Here is a 19,569-nt window from a genome sequence, read left to right as displayed (position 1 = left end):
TAAAGGGGAATCAGATAAGTTCATGGAGAGTTATATACCTCAGAGGAAATACAAATGGCCTTATTTGATATGCAGGACAACAAATCTCCTGGTCCAGATGGGTTTAATGTGGTTTTTTACAAGAAAGCTTGGTCTATCATTGGAGATGAGCTCATAAAAGCTGTCAAGTATGTGTTTAATCATAACTATATGCATAGAGGTATCAACTCAACCTTCTTGTGTCTTATTCCAAAAAAACATAAGCCATTAAGGTTAGATGAATTTAGACCTATAGCATGTTGTAATGTTGTATATAAGTGCATATCAAAAGTGATTAGTAACAGGATGAAGCCTATCATGTCTCATGTGATTGATCTTAATCAATCAGCTTTTGTGCCTGGCAGAAGCATACAAGATAACTTGTTATTAGCTCATGAACTCATAAGAGGATATAATAGAAGCCATGGTCCCCATAGATGCTCTATGAAGATTGATGTGCAAAAAGCCTATGATTCTGTTAGTTGGGACTCAATGGAGAAGATTTTGAGAAGGTTCAAATTTCCTACTCACTTTATAAAATGGATCACTATGTGTTTTACATCTTTGTCCTATTCCATATATATATTCTTATTAATGGCTCTCCCCAAGGCTGTTTCGAAGGTAAGAAGGGTCTTCGGCAAGGTGACCCCTTATCTCCTTATTTATGTGCTCTGATCATGGAGGTGTTAGGTGGTCTTAAGAAACAAGCTATGTGCAGAAATGTGATTGCTTATCAATCTAAATGTAAGAGGCTTTATATTACACATCTATGCTTTGCCGATGATGTTTTGTTATTTTGTAAAGGTGATGCAGCTTCAATGGAAGGGGTAAAGGAGGTGTTAGCTTGCTTGTCAAGTATGACTGGTCTGAAACTCAATACTAATAAGACCACGTTGTTTACTGGAAGTATCTCTGAGAATGGAAGCAAGGACTTGGCAGGAATTATGGAGGTGTCTCTAGTCAGCCCGCCAGTTAAATATCTTGGGCTACCGCTCACAGCATCAAGATTGGGGAAGAAAGATTGTCTTCCTTTAGTTAAGATGTTTTCTTCTCGAATATCCAATTGGAATTGAAGAATAGAATGTTGTCTTTTGCAGGAAGAGTACAACTGATTCAATCTGTATTACAATCCTTCCTAGATTATTGGGCAAAGACATTTATGTTGCCTAATGGTGTCTTAAATGAGATTTCAAAGTTAACCAACAGGTTTTTGTGGTCAGGTCTTTCTATGGAACGGAGATTACATAAAGCCAGTCACAACATTATCAGACTTAGTAAAGAGGAGGGTGACTTAAATATCATAGATGCAAAGACATGGAATGTGGCAGCATACTGTAGGTTTATTTTTAAAGTAGCTAGCAGAGAAGACTCCTTGTGGATTAAGTGGATATGGGAATATCAACTAAAAAGGAAGCATTTCTGGAAGAAGGCAGTCAAGTCTATAACAGTCTTGATAGCAAATGGAGAGAGCCTCAATGTGTGGCGCGAGCCTTGGTGTTCAAATGAATGTCTTCACCTCAATGCGGAAGCAAGACAATTAATCCAATTACCTAAGGAGGCAACAATAGCTAATTTGTTGCATGTGTTATTTTGAATAAAACCGGGCTTGAGGCTTGGGCTTGGGCTCTTTGATCTCTTATATTCTTTTTGGTAAATATTTTTCCTTAACTATTTTCACTACTAAAAGAAGGGCTTTTTGTGTCACTTTTTAAGTGACACAAGAAGTCACTTGTGTCACTTTTGAAACTAATTCTGGAGTGACCTATAAGCCCCCGACACATAAAGTTCTACCAAAAGTGACACAAAAGCCTTACTAAATGTGTCACTTTTTGTTAATAAAAGTGACACTTAAGAATAACCTCTTGTGTCACTTTTAAGAAAGAGTGTCACAGTGCTTATCAAAAGTGACACTAGTTGTATCCGTTTAGAACTAGAGTGAGACATAATTTTCGTTAAAAGTGACACATTAAGTATAACTAGTTGTGTGTCTTTTTTTGGACCAGAGTGAGACATAGTACGTCAAAAGTGACACATTAAATATATTAGTTGTGTCACTTTTTGGACTAGAGATGAGACATAAATGCGTCAAAAGTGACACATTAAGTATACTAGTTGTGTCACTTTTGGACTAGAGTGAGACATAAGTACGTCAAAAGTGACACATTAAGTATACTAGTTGTGTCACTTTTGGACCAGAGTGAGACATAATTTCGTTAAAAGTGACACATTAAGTATACTAGTTGTGTCACTTTTGGACCAGAGTGAGACATAAGTACGTCAAAAGTGACACATTAAGTATACTAGTTGTGTCACTTTTGGACTAAAGTGAGACACAAGTACGTCAAAAGTGACACAAAAGCCCCTTGCTTCTTGTGTCACTTTTGGGAATCAACTCCATATAACTCGTATGAAAAAGAAAGCGACACATAAGAGTGGTCAGTTGTGTCACTTTGAATAGATATTATGTCACTTTTTTCAAAAGTGAGACAAATGAAAATAATTTTTTTTAAAAACATTTTCTCATTTTAGTATTCAATCGTATTCATTTCTCAACCTGCATCATATACGTCATAACAAAAATCCCATTAACCTGCTTTATGACATAAACAACATCCACATACATTTATCAAAACATCACAACCAAAATCACTTTAACTTTCGCTTTATGATAACGGAAACAACATCCACTCAAGAAGAAAGAAACAACATTTAAAACAATTAACTTCTATTGATTTCATCGATCAAACCAAGTATTTTTCATCTAGTTTGACTCTCAACAAAAGAAGTCATTCCAATACCAAAAGAATCATAATTAAAAAAAAAAAAAAAAAAAAAAAACATAACGCCAATACTATCCTAGCAATATCTTAGCTTATTGTGCGCGACTTCCAACACTAAAACCTAGCCTGCCATCTATTCATCTGTTAATCGATCCATCGATCCATGACACCTGCATCATATCATGAAGTCGTCATTCCACTATGACTAGTATATAAAATTAAAAAACAAGTGAATCAAGAAGGGTATATTATACAAGTAAGAAAAAAAAAACGATAAGAAAAGTATATATATACATAAACAAAGGGAAAATATGGAAACCCACTTACCCAAATTAACTACTCGATAAATTGTTGGATAAAGTCGATGAATTCAAGACGAAGTTCATCTATTTCATTGGTGTAACTCTTCTTGCTAGAGAACTCCAATAATTGTTCAATAAAAAAATATATTATAAATATTATGAAAATAAATGATGCAGGCAATGCATTGCCTACCATATTTACAAATGCACCAATTTATAAGCTAGCTAAGACTATATGAAAAATAATGCTACTTTGTAGTCACCTTCTTTTTTATCGGTGGACCAGGATCCTCTACTAAATCTCGCGATAAAGCATAATACATAATAATAAGATACAATCCCTCCTTGTTGTTGTGGGCACTATACATAATTAATACTTGCATTAACACATACACAAATTGAAAGATACTTTGTATTGTATTCCAAAGAAACTAAGCTTACTGTCACTAGTAGTTCCAATTTGGATTTGGATTCATCTTTCTCTTTCCTTTGGACATATTTGATGTCTTGATCGCACTGAAAATGAAAATGCATTTGTTTCATTCTCATTATTTTCAAGATAGAATCAAATATACAATGAAAAATACAATAAATAAAGACTAAACTCACGTGTTTACTAATAATTTAAAAGCTGGATCCGGCGGCCCACGAAAATCTTTTAAAGAATCCAACCAGTACACTTCCATTGATGGTATGTCAAGAACCATTAAGACCCAATGCCCCCTACATGACCAGTTATGTGGATACAAATTCAATTAAGTACTTTTAATTATATAACCAATCGAAAAAAAATAAATAAAAATAAAAATAAAAATAAAATAATTTTAATTATATGAAAATAATGTATATGTACTACAAATGTATAAACACAGTTACCCTGTGTTGAAAGGAATTAAAAGCACACGATCACCGTGTTCTTCAGCCAACTTCTGAATATATCGAGCCTTCTCATCATCTTTTGTATAAATAGTAAAACTTTCTGGGTTACCAAATGCATACTTTGCTCGAGCAATTCCAAAAGTCGCATATAAATATCTACAACATATATATACATTCTGTTAAGTCATCGCATATGAAAAGTTAAATTATAACTAACACAAATAAGTTCACCAAATTATTCATACCTCATGTAGGAGATAATGCAGCTACCATTTAACATTCTCTTCTCACACACATCCATCAACTCATCTTTTGAAACTCGTACTTCCTCCATCTCATCATGGAAAAGAGTTCCAACCATTGGAACTTCTATAAAAGCGTTTTCTTTCACTATTTTGTCGACACAATCCACAAACTTTCTGATCTTATATTGAATACTGCCCCGCGGAAGTGGAATACGCTTCTCTACCTAACAAAAAGTTGATGAACAAAATTGATATTTATATAACAAAATTAAATAAATTACCATACAAATATCCATATCCTTATACTACCTCGTCACTTTTAAGTATCACAAGTTCCTTAGGCCATGCCACAAACGAGTTTACTGCATCTTTAACAAATACATGTTCATCGCCGTTTCGAACTGGGAGAAAGGCATCACCACACAATGCTTTATTTATTGAGACCTTCATATATGACTCTCCCAAAGGCATGTTGTGAACAGTATCCTTTGGCCCCTTCCTTGCTAAAACACGACCCTCGGCAACAATGTTGTCTTTAGATCCCAATGCCAATCTACAATCTTGGTCCTATAACAAATAAGCAAAACAAAGACAGGATTATCTAGTAACAAATTTGACACAAACATTTAATCAACCTTTTTAATTAAGAAAATATTTTTTTTACCTTCCCATCTTTAGCTTTAAGTTTTTCGGAATCCACAATGCTCTTTCCGTTGTCTATTTTTGACTATATGACGAAGTGTACATCAAGTTAGTATATGTGAAGCACTTGGAATAAAGGAATGAAAAAAGCTACGTATCATTCCCTGCATTTATTATACCACAATGAATATAACATGGTTAAGGCAACTATAGAATGAGCTTACGTACATTTTTTCGACTTAAGTTTTTTGAAGTCACACCTTTTTTTGTTGACCATCATCTTTTCTCTATACATTAAATATGAGTTTAGTTAAAGAGAACACTTGAAATATGTAGAAAATCAAAAATACAAATTTAAAGCCAAAAAACTTACCTGCTTAGACTTGCCAATCACCTTATGCCTATTATCACTTTTGGCACTATTAGATTCCACATTTTCTAATGGCAACGAGTTGACGAGTTTTGGTCCTTGCTTGAGCAACTCGCTCCAACAGATTGGTCGTCATTTGGTGAATTAGTCTCACCTTGTTCTTTAAGCACATGTAGCACCAAAATTTTCAACTTCTCGTTTTGAGCTTCTTTCTCTTTCAACTTCACTTCCAAATCCTCGTGATATTTCTTTGATATTTTATTAGGAAGATTGAAGTACATAGTGGGAGTCGATATTGTCCACCCGCCCTAACTCGACCACTAGGCTCTGGAGTTCCCAATGCCATAGTAAGTATGTCATTCTTTCCTTCCGTTGCCAAAACCCCCTCCTCTACCTTATTTTTCAGCTCCTCCTGCAAAAATAGATATAAAATTCAAAATCAACGAATGAGCGACCACAGGCTGTTCTAAGAAGAGACGAAGACGGCGGATTTTCAAGATTGTCATTCTGTTTCTGCAAGAGTAGTATATCGTTAAAAACCATCATAGAAAACTTAGTCAATGTGTAGGAGATAATATCGATATGTAAATAATTAAGCTAATTTATGATCGGATTATTCTTATCTTTCTTCTAGACAGAGAAGATGAGTAGATACCGATATATTGGAATTGTAGATCTTGCCAACACCTCAACTTCAGTTGGCGAGATACGTGTCAAGCGTGTGGTGACTCGAGATCTGGTGAAAGTTATGGTTCAACTGGATTGTGTACCATATCTTCATAACTCGATTGGCGGCTCCACTGTTTGTTTCCACCTGCCTCAAGGCTCGAGTAAAACCCATCTCAACTATAGTAGCAATAGTTGCTTCATCTGGAGGTGGAGCCATACTTATTCTATATCTATACTATAATAAGAAAAAAGAAATATTACTTTGTCGTAGAAAATAAGATAGTATTATACTATTATAGGTAAGGTGGTTCAATTGGATGAACTAACCATAAATAGAAAAGTATCTGCAAGAAATTGACCAAGTTAATGCATATAGAGTCCAACTTAGCTCAACACCCTTTGCTTGAGGTGTTGTTAACCTCAAAGTTGTGATCTGAAAACTTACACGATGAAAGTGGCACAAGTGTGGGGCGACGCCAATACCACAAGACCAAGTCTAACATTTGGACAAGACGAGGAAAATAGCCAAAATGGCAAAACACGGTACAAGAAGAGCAAAATACTGAAAAAAATAGTGTACGGTAACTTGCGGTAAATACATATATCGGTAGAGTTTAATTCGTGATGCAAGATTACACATGCGATTACCGCGGTAGACATGCGATAAATACATTACGTGACATGCGGTAAATACACATGCGATTACACGGTAGTAAATACATACATGTAAATACACATGCGATTACCGGTACACATGCAATTACCGGTACACATACGCACACACATTCCGTGATGCAAGTACACATCGCGGTAAATACATATATCGGTAGAGTTCATCCAATCCTGTAGACAATGATCCCGGAGCATCCCGAGAAAGAGCCGTACATACCGCCCCGAAGTAAATATTCTTACAAAGGACCTCAAAGCATTGCAATCCTTAACGGCTTGCGGGCCTTTGTTATTCAAGCACAATGCATCCAAGCAGCGTGGTATGCATGCAACAGCTTCGCAGAGCAAATAACACCACCCATTACAGCCTCCAGGAAAGCAGATGGCAAATCAGCAGCATCTAAGACAGGAAAACAAGTAGGATCTATGAGAGTCAGAATAAATAGGCTGCCTGTTATCAGAATAAATAGGCTGCCGGTGGTATGCAACCAATCCATCACAATAAATAGGCTGTCTGTTATCCAGCTCGCCAGCCTCAACATCGACAACTTGTTTTCCCTTACCAAAACTATGAGAGTCTTCACCCTGTTTACGGAGGAAAACACTCCCTATCTGTAACTATATCCTTTTGCCAAAACTGAACCCATTTTACTTTTGCAGCCGAATGATATTAATCGTTCTCAAACTGCTGTGACCATCTAGTGTCTACATTAGTTGAACTTAAGCTTTATTAAAGCAAAGAAAACTTGTAACCCTTCACAATTGTCTGCTAGATAATTTGGTGCACGACCTATTAACTTTGGCATAAGAATGCTTAAGTATATAATATTCAAGATGACCTTCCCAATGCTAATATATCACTAAAACAAAATAAAATGCAATTCTAATCAACTAGCCGTTAACAGGTAAAAAAAAAAGATCCAGAATATTAAATACTGCATCAAATATATTTTCACAAGAAAAAAAATGTTAGCAAGTACTCAGATGAGCCAAATAAGTGATCAGATTTTCATAAGCAACTCAGCAACTCAAGCATTGTTAATCTTATCTACTTTTTCAGAGTACTCGTTCTTACAAAAATGTAACCTCCATGAGCCAAGTGAACAAACTCAATCACTATCACTCAATACCACTCCCATCTGTATCCTCTTGTCTCGCTGAAAGTCTGATTTCAGACATATTCCGGTATATAGTATAAACTTAACGCAAAATGGGCTTATTTCATCGAAATTTTGGAATGAATGTAAAAGCAGAATTATGGCAATCAGAAACATTAGATAGATCACCAGCTTCAAAATTACTTCTAATATAAATACATGGGGAACTAGTGATGGAATATCCACCGTAATCAGTTCTAAGATGAAGATTTGAATTACTTCTAATCCCGGACTTGCGCCCTTTTCATGTTTCGATCCCCTTATGATTATCAACATAAGAAGATATTCTAAGATGAAGATTTGAATTATACAATTATACCTAATAGTCACACAACTTAAACAGATAAACTATTCAAAACAGAATCTGAATAAACTAAAACATTTTTTAGCACTACTATTCATTGACCAAATATTGATATACACTTCCCATATGAGGCCATATCTGATATGGTAAACAACTAATCTAACTAAAGCTGATTTCAAGTGTGTCTATAAACAAAATATTAAAACAGATGTAGGTATAAACTACAATACAAGCATAGCATGCCAAATAAGTACAAACTCAAATAGCTTAAGTCAAGTCTAGATCACAGCAATAGACACCTTCATATAATTAAATTACTTCAAGATTGAACAAGAAAGATAAGTAACTGGAACTTTACTTGATATTTACTCCATTGAAATTGAATCTAGTAACATTTCTGCTGACCCATTGCTTAGCTCTTTTGTAGCTTGTCATCGATAAAGGTGATCGCTCGAATGGCTACCATTACTTCAATCCCACTTCCAGCCAATGCACTCATTGTATTTTGAGCAAAACATCAAATAGTTTCACTTTGTTAATACCATTAGCTTGTAACATCTGAACTACATCTTAGGTGGTAAATCGATGTGTGGCCATAGTTCCCCAATTTACACCAATACATTCAACAAGACCAAAGACTCAATAGTGCAGTATATTTAACCTCAAGTGTAATGAACACCAAGAAGAAAAACTAAAAGAGGCTTTTATTTGATTCTTATTTGGAGTGAGAAAGAGAGGAATAATAGTGTGACTAGGAAAGTAACTTTCCATAAAGAAGTGGCACAAAAAGATAAGGAGCAAGAAAAGCAAATGAGCTGAAATCTTATTATAAAGAATAGATAAAAATAAAAATCTCACCTTTTTGAGAAGATAAGTTGTAACTAACTCCAAGAACAATCGGACAACATTTTCCAACAACCCCATCACTTTGAAACTAGCTCAAATATTAATTTGATGGGTAACACAGAGGATAGTGTGAAAAATGTAAAAGAAGACAACTATAAGAAGATTTTTAACATGAAAAGAGATGCATTAGAGAACCAAACGATGCGGTAGAGAATAATAACTTTTTATTCACCGCCTCCGTTATGATATGGATGATCTCTAACAACATGCACACACTCTCCATTTCTGGGATTCCAGATCCTCAATGATGCATCCTCGAACCAAGTACAAACCATTTTACCATCACGGGTAAAATCACCACACGCGATGTTGTTACTATGACCGTAAAACATATTCAAAAGACATTCTTGTCTCCATTCCACATCCATCTTTGTGGAATCCCTCCGAACCAGCTAAGACCACATATCCTCTTGGATGCCACCTAACCAACTCAATACCCCTCCGGACCTTCAAGTGTACACTTGAGACTACTGAAGTGATGTCCCACACTTGAATAAGTCCATCAAACCCTCCGAGCGAGGAGCTCCCGTCGGAATTAAAGGCGGTTGCTTGCTTTGGCTTACTCAATAGGGGATACCCCGATCTTTATTTTCGGGTATCGTCGAGGAAGCGAAAAGATCACTCCACTTAAAAGGAGAGGAAGCTTTCAAGAAAGGAAGCCTTGGAGGATAAGATGCTTAAGTCAAAGGTAGCAAGCAAAGGCTGTGAAAAGCCATGCCCGTAGAAGCTTTGAAAGCTATCTCTCAAAAGGGGTTTGGAACCGAACCCCGATGGAAAGGTGCCTAGAAGTGCCTACTACTAGACTACATTCAATCTCGGTCGGGCGTTCATCGTTATGCTTGCTAGTTCAAAAAAAAAAATCATAAATCGAAGCTAGATCAAGCTAGATAGGGAACCACATCATCTAGATCAAGATTACAAAAATACATCAATATATCAAGCTAGGTATCCTACACAATATCAAATATGCTTCAAAAACACACATACAATGATGAGCTTGATACTTACAATCTTTTGAACTACCTCCTTTGTGGCATCATCAAAGATATTCACCACTTTTGTCTTGTCGAGCTAAACGCCACAAAAGAGATCTATCATCTTCATCAATAGGTATCCCAGCTTCTATCTATTATCAATTACAAATAACCAAACCAACCAAGTAATATTAGATTACCTACGTTGGTTTTATCTAACAAACTTAAATATAATATCTACTTACCATCTTATCGACAAGGCCATCATAACCTAATTTGCTTAGTCGATGGTTATACTTGTTCAAGTTTCTTCTTTCCAATTGAATCTTGCTTAGTTCCTAACAGCCCAAATGAAAATAGTATATTAGTTTATCACACCTTAACAAAATTATAAATTTATTAGAAATGAAAATTCAAAGGAAATGACAGATATATACCTGGAACTCTTCCGATAACCTTATTTTTACAAATTTCTCCCAATCTTGCTTCTTAACATTCGGATAGATTTTTGGTGGATTCATTAGATCGGGGTCATCTATGTAAGGTATGACAAAATATTTTGTGCAATAATTCTTAAATTTCCGCCATATCTTACCACATTGTTGCAATCCTTTTTTCTTAAACTTAGGATCTGCCTCAAATTTTTCCTACAAATAACCAAGGCAGAGATGAGTCTACACTTCTATAAAGACAATAATAATAATTCAAAATCAGTATAATAGGCAAAACAACCGCTTACCAGCACTGAATCCCATACATCATCTTTTATTTGCTTGTCAACTTTCGTCCGGTTTGGGTATTTTCAGCTAGTGGAACCATATTTTTAACTAGTGTGCCAACCCAATTACTGAACTTCGCTTGAATAAATGCACCTTTGATCTTTCCTTTCGCATTAAACTCCACCACAAGCTTACCTTTAAAATGCTTAGTGAGTGAAAGTTTTTAGCTTGACCCTAACACTTGTAATATTGTCACCTTCCTCGATTGGATGCTTCCTTTTTCTCGAGATGATTTGGCACTTGTTTTTGGATCCATATCTAACTAAACCTTACAAAAAACTATAGAATAGGAAAATCATTAGAAGATGACATTGATCAAGAGCAACAAGCATGTCTATGGCAAAAACTTGATATCATAATTTGAGCAGAACCAAAATAATCGTAAGGACAATACATAAATGACAAAAGTTGGTCACAATCTCTTATTAACAAACCAAATATCGATTCCACCACAAAAACAATGAAAACTAATAAATCAAGAAGTTTCTTTATGCTCAACCCAAGTGCCCCTCAAGAATCTTTCACGGACGAACCGACCGAGATTCGGTCATTAACATCCAATGAGTCAACATTTGGCAATTCAACAAAATTGTCATCTCCTACATGAGCATCAACGAGCTCATCATCGTTATCGTCGTCAGATTCGCGGAAAGCATCTTTGAGGAGATTCTACAACAACTGACCACGTTGGGTCAAGTTGATCAGGTACATAGAAAACTTGCTCGGCCTGAGAAGCTAGGATGAAGGAATCAGATTTATAGCCAACTCTACCAAGATCCACTAAAGTGAAACCCATGTCATCCTTCCTAATTGCATTCTTGCTATCAACCCAGTCACACTTGAACATTGGAATCTTGAAATTTGTATAATCGAGCAACCATATTTCAGCAATAACACCGTAGAAAGACATGTTCGAAAAAATTGGGTTTTGATCCTTTCATGCTTTGAAACCCGTGGTGTTGTTGTTTGTCAAACTCACGCCACTATTTTGATTTACTCGTAAAAAAGCGTCTTGCCGTTTTTGGCAAAACGATAACCATTAGTGACATAGGTAGAATATTTGTAAACATGTGCCAAAAGGCCCCTTCGATACCCACTTCAAGGTGTTTGACACCTTGTTGTCGATTTCCCCTCCAAAGAAAAACACGTGGTATTGTTGTGTAAACATTTTAGTCCTAATCTAAGTTAAATTAACATACAAAAATAACAAAAAAAAAAAGACCAATTTATAATATACCTTGTCTCTAAGCCAATCACTAAATGGCGATTGTGTTCAAAGATGCAACCATGTGGGTTTTTTTTATTTACGAGGTTGTTGTTCCTTGGATAGTTCATATGTTCTCTATCATGTTAGGCCACAAAATAAACTAGTTAGCTATCGGAATCCGAAACCAAGGAACTAAAATAGACTTTTAAAGTGAACAACTAAAGAAACCTTACTCGATGTAAGGCTGAACATCTCTTGTGTTTTGCAACACATAGAGATGTGCCTGGTCCAATGTTTTTCTATCTACTTGACTATGGGTACTTCCTCGGGGAAGATTTTCAGATGATATCAAATCTGTGGTAGTGTTATCTTTACGGAGAGGAATCCCAATTGCATCTAAGTCAGGTAAGAATTCGCTACAAAATTCAATTGCTTCCTCTGCAATGTAATTCTCAGCAATACAAGCTTCCGGTCGATTTCGATTGCGTATAAAGCCCTTTAACACGGTCATGTACCTAAGAGATTGAACAATAGTAATGTTTATAAAGAAAAGCGCATTAAGAAATATTGAAGGGTAATATATAATTCATTGTACCTCTCAAATGCATACATCCATCGGTAGAATACAGGACCACAAAGATCAACTTCTCTGACAAGGTGCACTGTTAGATGAATCATAACGTCGAAAAATGATGGCGGAAAATACTTTTCCAAAGAAACATCATCGTGGAGCACAATGTCTTCCTAAATTTGAGGCAATTTTTCCTTATCTATTACTTTCGAGCAAATAGCCTTAAAAAAAGAACATAGCCTAATAATTGCACATCTCACATTCTTTGGCAAAATTGTTCTTATTGCAACCGGAAGAAGTTGCTGCATCAAAACATGACAGTCGTGCGACTTCATATTTTGCAGTTTTAGATCTTGCATCGAGACAAGAGGCCTAAAATTCGAAGAGTATCCACTTGGGACTTTTAACTCATGCAAAGTTTTGCATAGTCTTTTTTTCTCATCTCTAGATAGTGTGTGACAAGCCGGAGGCAAGAACGATCGCTTTTCCCCAATTGTTGGAGCCAATTCTGTCCTTAGACCCATTTCTTGGAGGTCAAGACGAGACTTAATGGTGTCTTTATTTTTACGTGGAATGTTAAGTAGGGTCCCAACAATGCTGTCACATACATTTTTCTCCGTGTGCATAAAATCCACATTATGTCGGAGTTCTAGATATCTCCAGTATGGAAGCTAAAAAAAAACTGATTTCTTCTTAAAACAATTGGTAGCACCCGTAATGGTTCCCTTTGTTCCCCATATGACTTTGATCCCTTCAACTTCTTCTAGTACTTTCAAACCCAGTTAAGGGTTGAGTGCCTCCAGCTCTGTTTTACCATTGAAGGCTTTTTTTGTCTTCGATATGGATGATAGCGGAAGAAATCTTCTATTGGCTGTGTATAACGTTCTTCCCGAGTGCTTAAGCCTGGTTGAAGGCGTGCCCTCGCCAAAATAGGACAAGCAAAATAACCTTTCACGGTGCACCCGTAAAGATTGCTATACGCAGGGAAGATCATTGATTGTCCATAACAAAGCGGCTTTAAGTATAAATGATTCATGGCGGTACACATCATAAGCATCCACCCCTATCTCCCACAAAACATGTAAGTCGTCAACCAAGGGTGCCAAGTAGACGCGTCGATATTGTTTCGAGTTGATTTGGACTCGATATCAACATCGTAAGCATCATATACTTTCTTTTCATGCATAGCCACGGTGGGAGGTTGTATGTGACCAAAGCATAACAGGCCATAAACTATACTTAGTACTAAGAGTGCGGTGTGGATTGACTCCATCACTGAAAGTGCTAGGCGAAGATTTACGGATTTCAACGCAAATTCGGATATTTTTCGTCAACCAACTTCCATCTTTGGAGAGTCTGTTTGGGTGGCGATCTTACCATCAACCACCCTTTCATCGGCATGCCATGTCATTGACTTTGATGTTTGGGCAGATTGAAACATCTTCTTGAATCTTGGAATTGGTGGAAAATACCACAAAACTTTTGCTGGTACTCCACCTGATTTGTTGGTCGCTCTCTTGTTCTCTTTATATCTTGAGACTCCACAAATAGGGCACATAGTTTCATCTTTGTATTTATCACCCCTATAGAGTATACAATCATTTGGACATGCATGTATTTTCTCGTACTTCATCCCATAAACAGATAATGTCTTCTTGACTCCATTCAAGGATTTCGGCAAGAGATTTGGTTGAGGAAGCATCTGTCCCAATAGCTTCAATAACTTCGAAAAACTTGTGTCAGACCACCCACTATTTGCTTTCAGATTAAATAAAATGATAACTATTGATAGCTTTGTGAATTTTGAGCAACCCTCGTACAAAGGCGTTTCGGCATCTTCAAGCAATTCCTTAAATTTCTCGGGATCAGTCGTATAATGGTCCTCTGCAGCCTTCGCCATTTCTCTCATGCGTTCAACATCTTCAGGAGTCTCAATCTCATCATAATATCCAACATCTTCAGGAGTCTCAGTCTCATCATAATGTCCAACATCTTCAGAAGTCTCAACCTCATCATAATGTCCAAAAGTGTCTTGTTCTGTAAAACTAGTCGGGGTCTCGGAAAATAGAGAGCTTTCGCCATGAAACCGCCAAATAGTGTAACCTTGGCTAATACCACGTTCGAAAAGATGATTTCTGACCTCAGTCTTAGTTAACTCGTTGATATTTGAACAATCTCTACATGGACAACGTATGAAACTTCCTTCTTCCTTTCCAACACTAATTAACCTTTCAACTCCTTGAATATATTCGCTTTGTTAACCGGTCCTTGGACATCCAAGACTTATCCATATCGAAGCAAAATGCAACAAACCGATCTCTTAAAGAAAAACAGAGTCAAAAAAAAAAAAAAAAAATCAAGTACAAAGACCACACATTCAAAAATAAAGTATCATGGCAAGATGATATCAACACATGACACATTAGTAGGAAAAACATTAAGTAAGTCTAAGATGATATGATAATGGTATTATGCAAAATCAAATTACATTGGAAATCTAACTAACCAATTTAGGCTACTCTCAATAACCAAATAGAAGCTAAGAAGCACGGATACCGACATGCGACACAGATACGACACGACACGGATACGCGGACACGGCATTTTTCAAAAATATAGGAAACGGATCGTCGCCGGACACGTTTTTGAATAATATATATATATATATATATATATATATATATATATTCGCCGTCCTGAAGGGCCGCGGGCCGTGGAGTATTAATGAATGTTGCCTTTGTGATTGAGAATACAAAGCATAAATGCAATTACTAAAAATCTTTATGAAACATGGAGTTCCACGGTGACTTCTCTAGTGGAACATAACTTCTTTGGAAACTTCATTGAACTTGCGTTACAAGAATTCACACCGCATATCGTTGTACGAAACCAAAATGGACTCTCGACGATGACAATCTCATTTGAAACATAAGTGTTTCACTTTCGAAAAACAGGACCGCCAAATTAGATGAGGTGGGCTATATATACAAGGGTTAAAAATCTCTTCAATGACTGCATTTCGGTCAACAAAATGATGTACCATACCACTTTTTTTTTACTTCGAGTTTCTAAAAACGAATAGCCAAAGGGGATTTACTAAATCATATACCATAAGGAGAAACAAATTAAGTGTAAAGGGTGCACCTACTTCCCATTTGCATATGTTGTTTTGCATTTTTTATATAAAACCAATTTTTATTTATTGAACCGGTCAAAAGTGGCTCTTACTTAAGTAGTTTTAGGCTTTTAGCAAATGTAAGAAAGTGGGTACATTAACCGGTACCTGTAAAACTTCTCATCCCGATGTTTACAAGGACAGGAAATAACTAAATTACAAACAATATATATCAATGTACCAACAGATTGAAAATACAACAATCAACATATATGCGACAAATGAGAATTCAGAATTGCGTACTTTCGGGGCTAAAAGACTTCGCCATATGAACCGATATCACTTGCAACATTCATAAAATGCACAACTGCACTCATTCATTATTATGCCCATCAGAAGATGGATGAATTAGTTGAAACATTAGGGCACCAAAAGCAATGCAAAGGGTCCTAACTGACAATTTGTCAATGAAATTCTATATACAGACCTAACCATATATCTTTGATCCAGTACACCATAAAATTCCTATAGATCTATAGAAAATGCTAGACACAATGACAAGTGTAATCTCTTTCGATTTCATGAGTCTCCTAAGTCAGGGTCGGCCCTGCCTATAGGAAATGATTCATAAAAAATATAACAATCCAGTCCAGTCTAGGTTCCAAGCATTGCTTCTTCACCAAAATCCAAAAGAAGAAATGGGCACAAATGAATCAATTAAGTACAAACAACATTTAAAGGTCCATTAAAAAGAGATTTAAGTTTCACTAATGCATACTGCAGTCATAATACTAGTATTTCCCTAAAGCAGTGTCCAAAAGAACCGTTCAGTCAAAATACAACAGTGACATATCAAAACTAACATAGTTATCTAAACTTGATATATTTGATAGAGCTCAAACAATGCAATCCAAAGCCCTTTCAGCAAGAAACACAGGGTAACATGGCAATCAAAGAGCAAATGGATCGTGCCTCCACCACATAATGGAGATAACAATATATGACATATGAGACGACAAATATGGGACCTCCATAGAAGCATGTGAAGTCATTAAGCACATGGATCTGATGCACATACATTTCAAGAAACAAGACACATACAGAAAAAAAAAACCCATTAATAAATTGCAACTACTACCCACATACAATAACAGTTTTGTATGTATTTGCTCCTCCCTATACTAGATTTCTCCACCAAATAGTATATCAATTTTGTATTTCTTTTATTATGGGGTACCGCGGTTATAGAGACAGCATGACATTTGACTTTTTCTTATTTGTATCTAACAATAATAGACAAAATCACAAAACCATGTTCATTACTTTAAAAAAAAAAAAAACATATCAATTTTTAGCTACAAAGAATTGTGGGGAAGCAAACTAGCATCGGAATCTAAAATAACAGGTCTTGGAAAGGAGAAGCAAGTGTTATTAATGTCGGCAAAGATTCATCACGAGAATACCCTGTCAAATGCCCTTTTCCTATGAACAGAGAAGGGTTCTTACTTGAAAAAAAAATTAAGTAAAAACAAAAATACTTCAAAGAATTTTTGGTAAAGATATTGAAACATGAAAAGAATGCAAAAAAGTTGCTCAGAGGCCAAAACAGGATAGAAGAACGTTTTCTTTGTAATACAACTTTCAGTGGGTAACCAAACAATAAAAGTGTGCGAGGAAAACAGAAGGGCACAACACGTATCAAACGGGGGAGATTAGAGGTGGTCGACGCATATGTTCGAGATCCCACAGCTTTTGACAAATGATAAAAGCAAAAAAATCCAAAGAAACAACTGAAAGAGCAACATAATAGACTGCTACCACACAAAAACAAAACTTAGAACAGATTAATAGCATCCAAAACATAGACAATTAAATAAAAACGAAAAAAAAATCTTACCTTTATTTTTTTGCTAGAGAGAGAGAGAGAGAGAGCTGGAAAGTTTAACCGAGAGAACGAGGGATGGACGAGATGGGTGAGGAGAGCCAGCGTTACCGGTGAGAATTTGGGAAGAAGAACGGTTCTGAGAGACGGTTTTGCTTTTCTCGTTTTTTTCTTACGTTTTTTGATGAGTTTCTGAAGTGATTTAAACACCTTCAGTTTCTATTTCTATTCTCTTTCCTTTCCGTTTCCTTTTAGGTTTAGAAAGTTAGTTGTTTTGGGAGGGAACTAAAAAAATAGCGGGCGCCACAAAATGATAACTTTGAGTTTCATGGCATCTGAAGTAATTATTAGTACTTTCGTGACTCTTACCGTGTCGCTTTTATTTATTTCGATAATTTGTTAATTTTTGTTTTCGATATTTTTACATCCAGAAGTGACACATCAAGGCAAACCACTAGTGTCACTTTCAAATAATGGGACACAAAAAATAAAATTACTTGTGTCACTTTTCCTAAAAGCAACACATCAGCCCTCCTTCTATAAAAAAGTGACACATCAAAACTCTGTGTGTCACTTTTTTCTAGTAAGTGACACAAGACAAAAAAAATAAGTGACACAAAAAGCCCTTCTTTTAGTAGTGTTTCTAATAGGTTTGGAAACAGAATTGGATATAGATTGGGAAACAGAAACGTAATGGACTAGTGGACTATAATTCCTATCGGAAAATTGAAGCAGTTCTCTACAAAAATGGATCTACGAGTGTTCCACGTTTCTTGTCTCTATATAAATGCCTCTTTTAGCAACTTATATAGAATCTGCAAAACCTTATTTTATATTAAAAAACTGTGTTTTTGGGCAGTCAAAATATCAATCTCGTTGTTCGTCCTTTTTTTCTTTGGTTTGTGTGCAGTAAACAGAGAAGAGTTGGCTGTTGTATCCTGGAAGTTGACGTGGTCTGTCTACATAGAGAATAACAGACGCGAAACAACCTTAAAGAGAGCGTACCAATCTGTGCCTCAGCCTTTTTATATTCATTCTTTGTTTTTGTTGCAGAAATTGTTCCCAATAATTTTAAGGTTGTTTGACAATGAATATGAAGAAAGATTAATATTTGTTTACTAGTTTTAGTTTTCGTTGATGGATTAAGTGATTACGATGATTATAATGGCAGAGGAAACGATGCCACATCACACTCAATTCGAAAACAATCCAACACAAGTTCGTTCGGAGGTAACGTCAGATTGATCCCTGATTGTTCCCAGTCCACGACATCCCAACACAATTCAAATAATGTTAAATAGTGACAATCAAATGGTTAAGAGCACATGTAAAAGGAGCCAATAAGAAGTGATGTGTAAGCACATGTCGCACGTCAGATGGAAAATCTAGTGAGCTTGTTTGAACTTTGAATATATGAGAGCCTTACCCCATATTGGACACACATGGCCTGTGGAATCATGGATAGGACTACTCACATTGGTGCACCAGAAATTGAATGGGCGGAAGGTGTCCATGCTGTGTGGCGGTATATATATATATTTTTTCATCGGAGCTGATCTTAATGGGTTGGCTGTACATAACCTTAATTCCTTATGCTTATTTTCGGAAGGTTGTCCCTTGGGGTTGGGGTTGGGGTTGCAAACCAGTTCGATATTTGGAGATTATCGGAAAAGAAGAAATAGTTTGAAATTCATAATGGTAGGACAGTTCTGACGAAAATGGCTATAACTTTTTGCTTGATGATAGGATTCACAATCTGCTTTTTGCATTAGAAAGCTAACTTAGAGATGTTTCCAACGGTGTATGGCTCGAAGCATAGTTTGTCCAGAGCTGATTAAGTATTACAGTTCTTTATGAGCCAATTTTCAGCCGAATAGCGAAACATGCATGAAGATCCGATTTTTCAATCGGATAGGTATCGTATTCCTTACCAAATCTCTGAAATTCTTTGTTTTATATTGTGAGATGTATTAAAACATAGAATTACATGCTAGGATTTTCAATTTAAGAAAGTTTAAAACCTAAGACTATATGCTCTAGTTATTTATCTTGTCAATATGTTGTGGCACTAGGTGTTGATTAACATGCATTGAATTTTTT

At 36.0% G+C, this 19,569-nt stretch overlaps 1 protein-coding gene and 1 long non-coding RNA gene across 2 annotated transcripts; both read right to left on the bottom strand.

Moving 5' to 3' along the window:
• Positions 1 to 3,523: 3,523 nt before the first annotated feature.
• Positions 3,524 to 4,705, bottom strand: LOC147496815 (uncharacterized). The gene is made up of 5 exons (XM_086562491.1): positions 4,534 to 4,705; positions 4,225 to 4,448; positions 3,977 to 4,135; positions 3,710 to 3,823; positions 3,524 to 3,616 (listed from the first exon to the last, which is right to left on the bottom strand). Exons 1-5 carry the CDS (start codon positions 4,693 to 4,695, stop codon positions 3,547 to 3,549), a joined length of 729 nt encoding a protein of 242 aa, XP_086418617.1. The 5' UTR covers positions 4,696 to 4,705; the 3' UTR covers positions 3,524 to 3,546.
• A 2,103-nt stretch (positions 4,706 to 6,808) lies between these two features.
• Positions 6,809 to 10,768, bottom strand: LOC147496814 (uncharacterized). The gene is made up of 5 exons (XR_015194152.1): positions 10,655 to 10,768; positions 10,353 to 10,562; positions 10,161 to 10,253; positions 9,950 to 10,067; positions 6,809 to 6,974 (listed from the first exon to the last, which is right to left on the bottom strand). It is a non-coding gene; the product is annotated as an uncharacterized LOC147496814 (long non-coding RNA).
• Between the last annotated feature and the right edge of the window lie 8,801 nt (positions 10,769 to 19,569).

Source organism: Coptis chinensis, chromosome 5 (assembly GCF_015680905.1).
Source record: "Coptis chinensis isolate HL-2020 chromosome 5, ASM1568090v1, whole genome shotgun sequence".
Classification (NCBI taxonomy): Eukaryota; Viridiplantae; Streptophyta; class Magnoliopsida; order Ranunculales; family Ranunculaceae; genus Coptis; species Coptis chinensis.
Note: the sequence above shows the minus strand (reverse complement) of the source record. Positions and strands in the feature narration are given on the sequence as shown.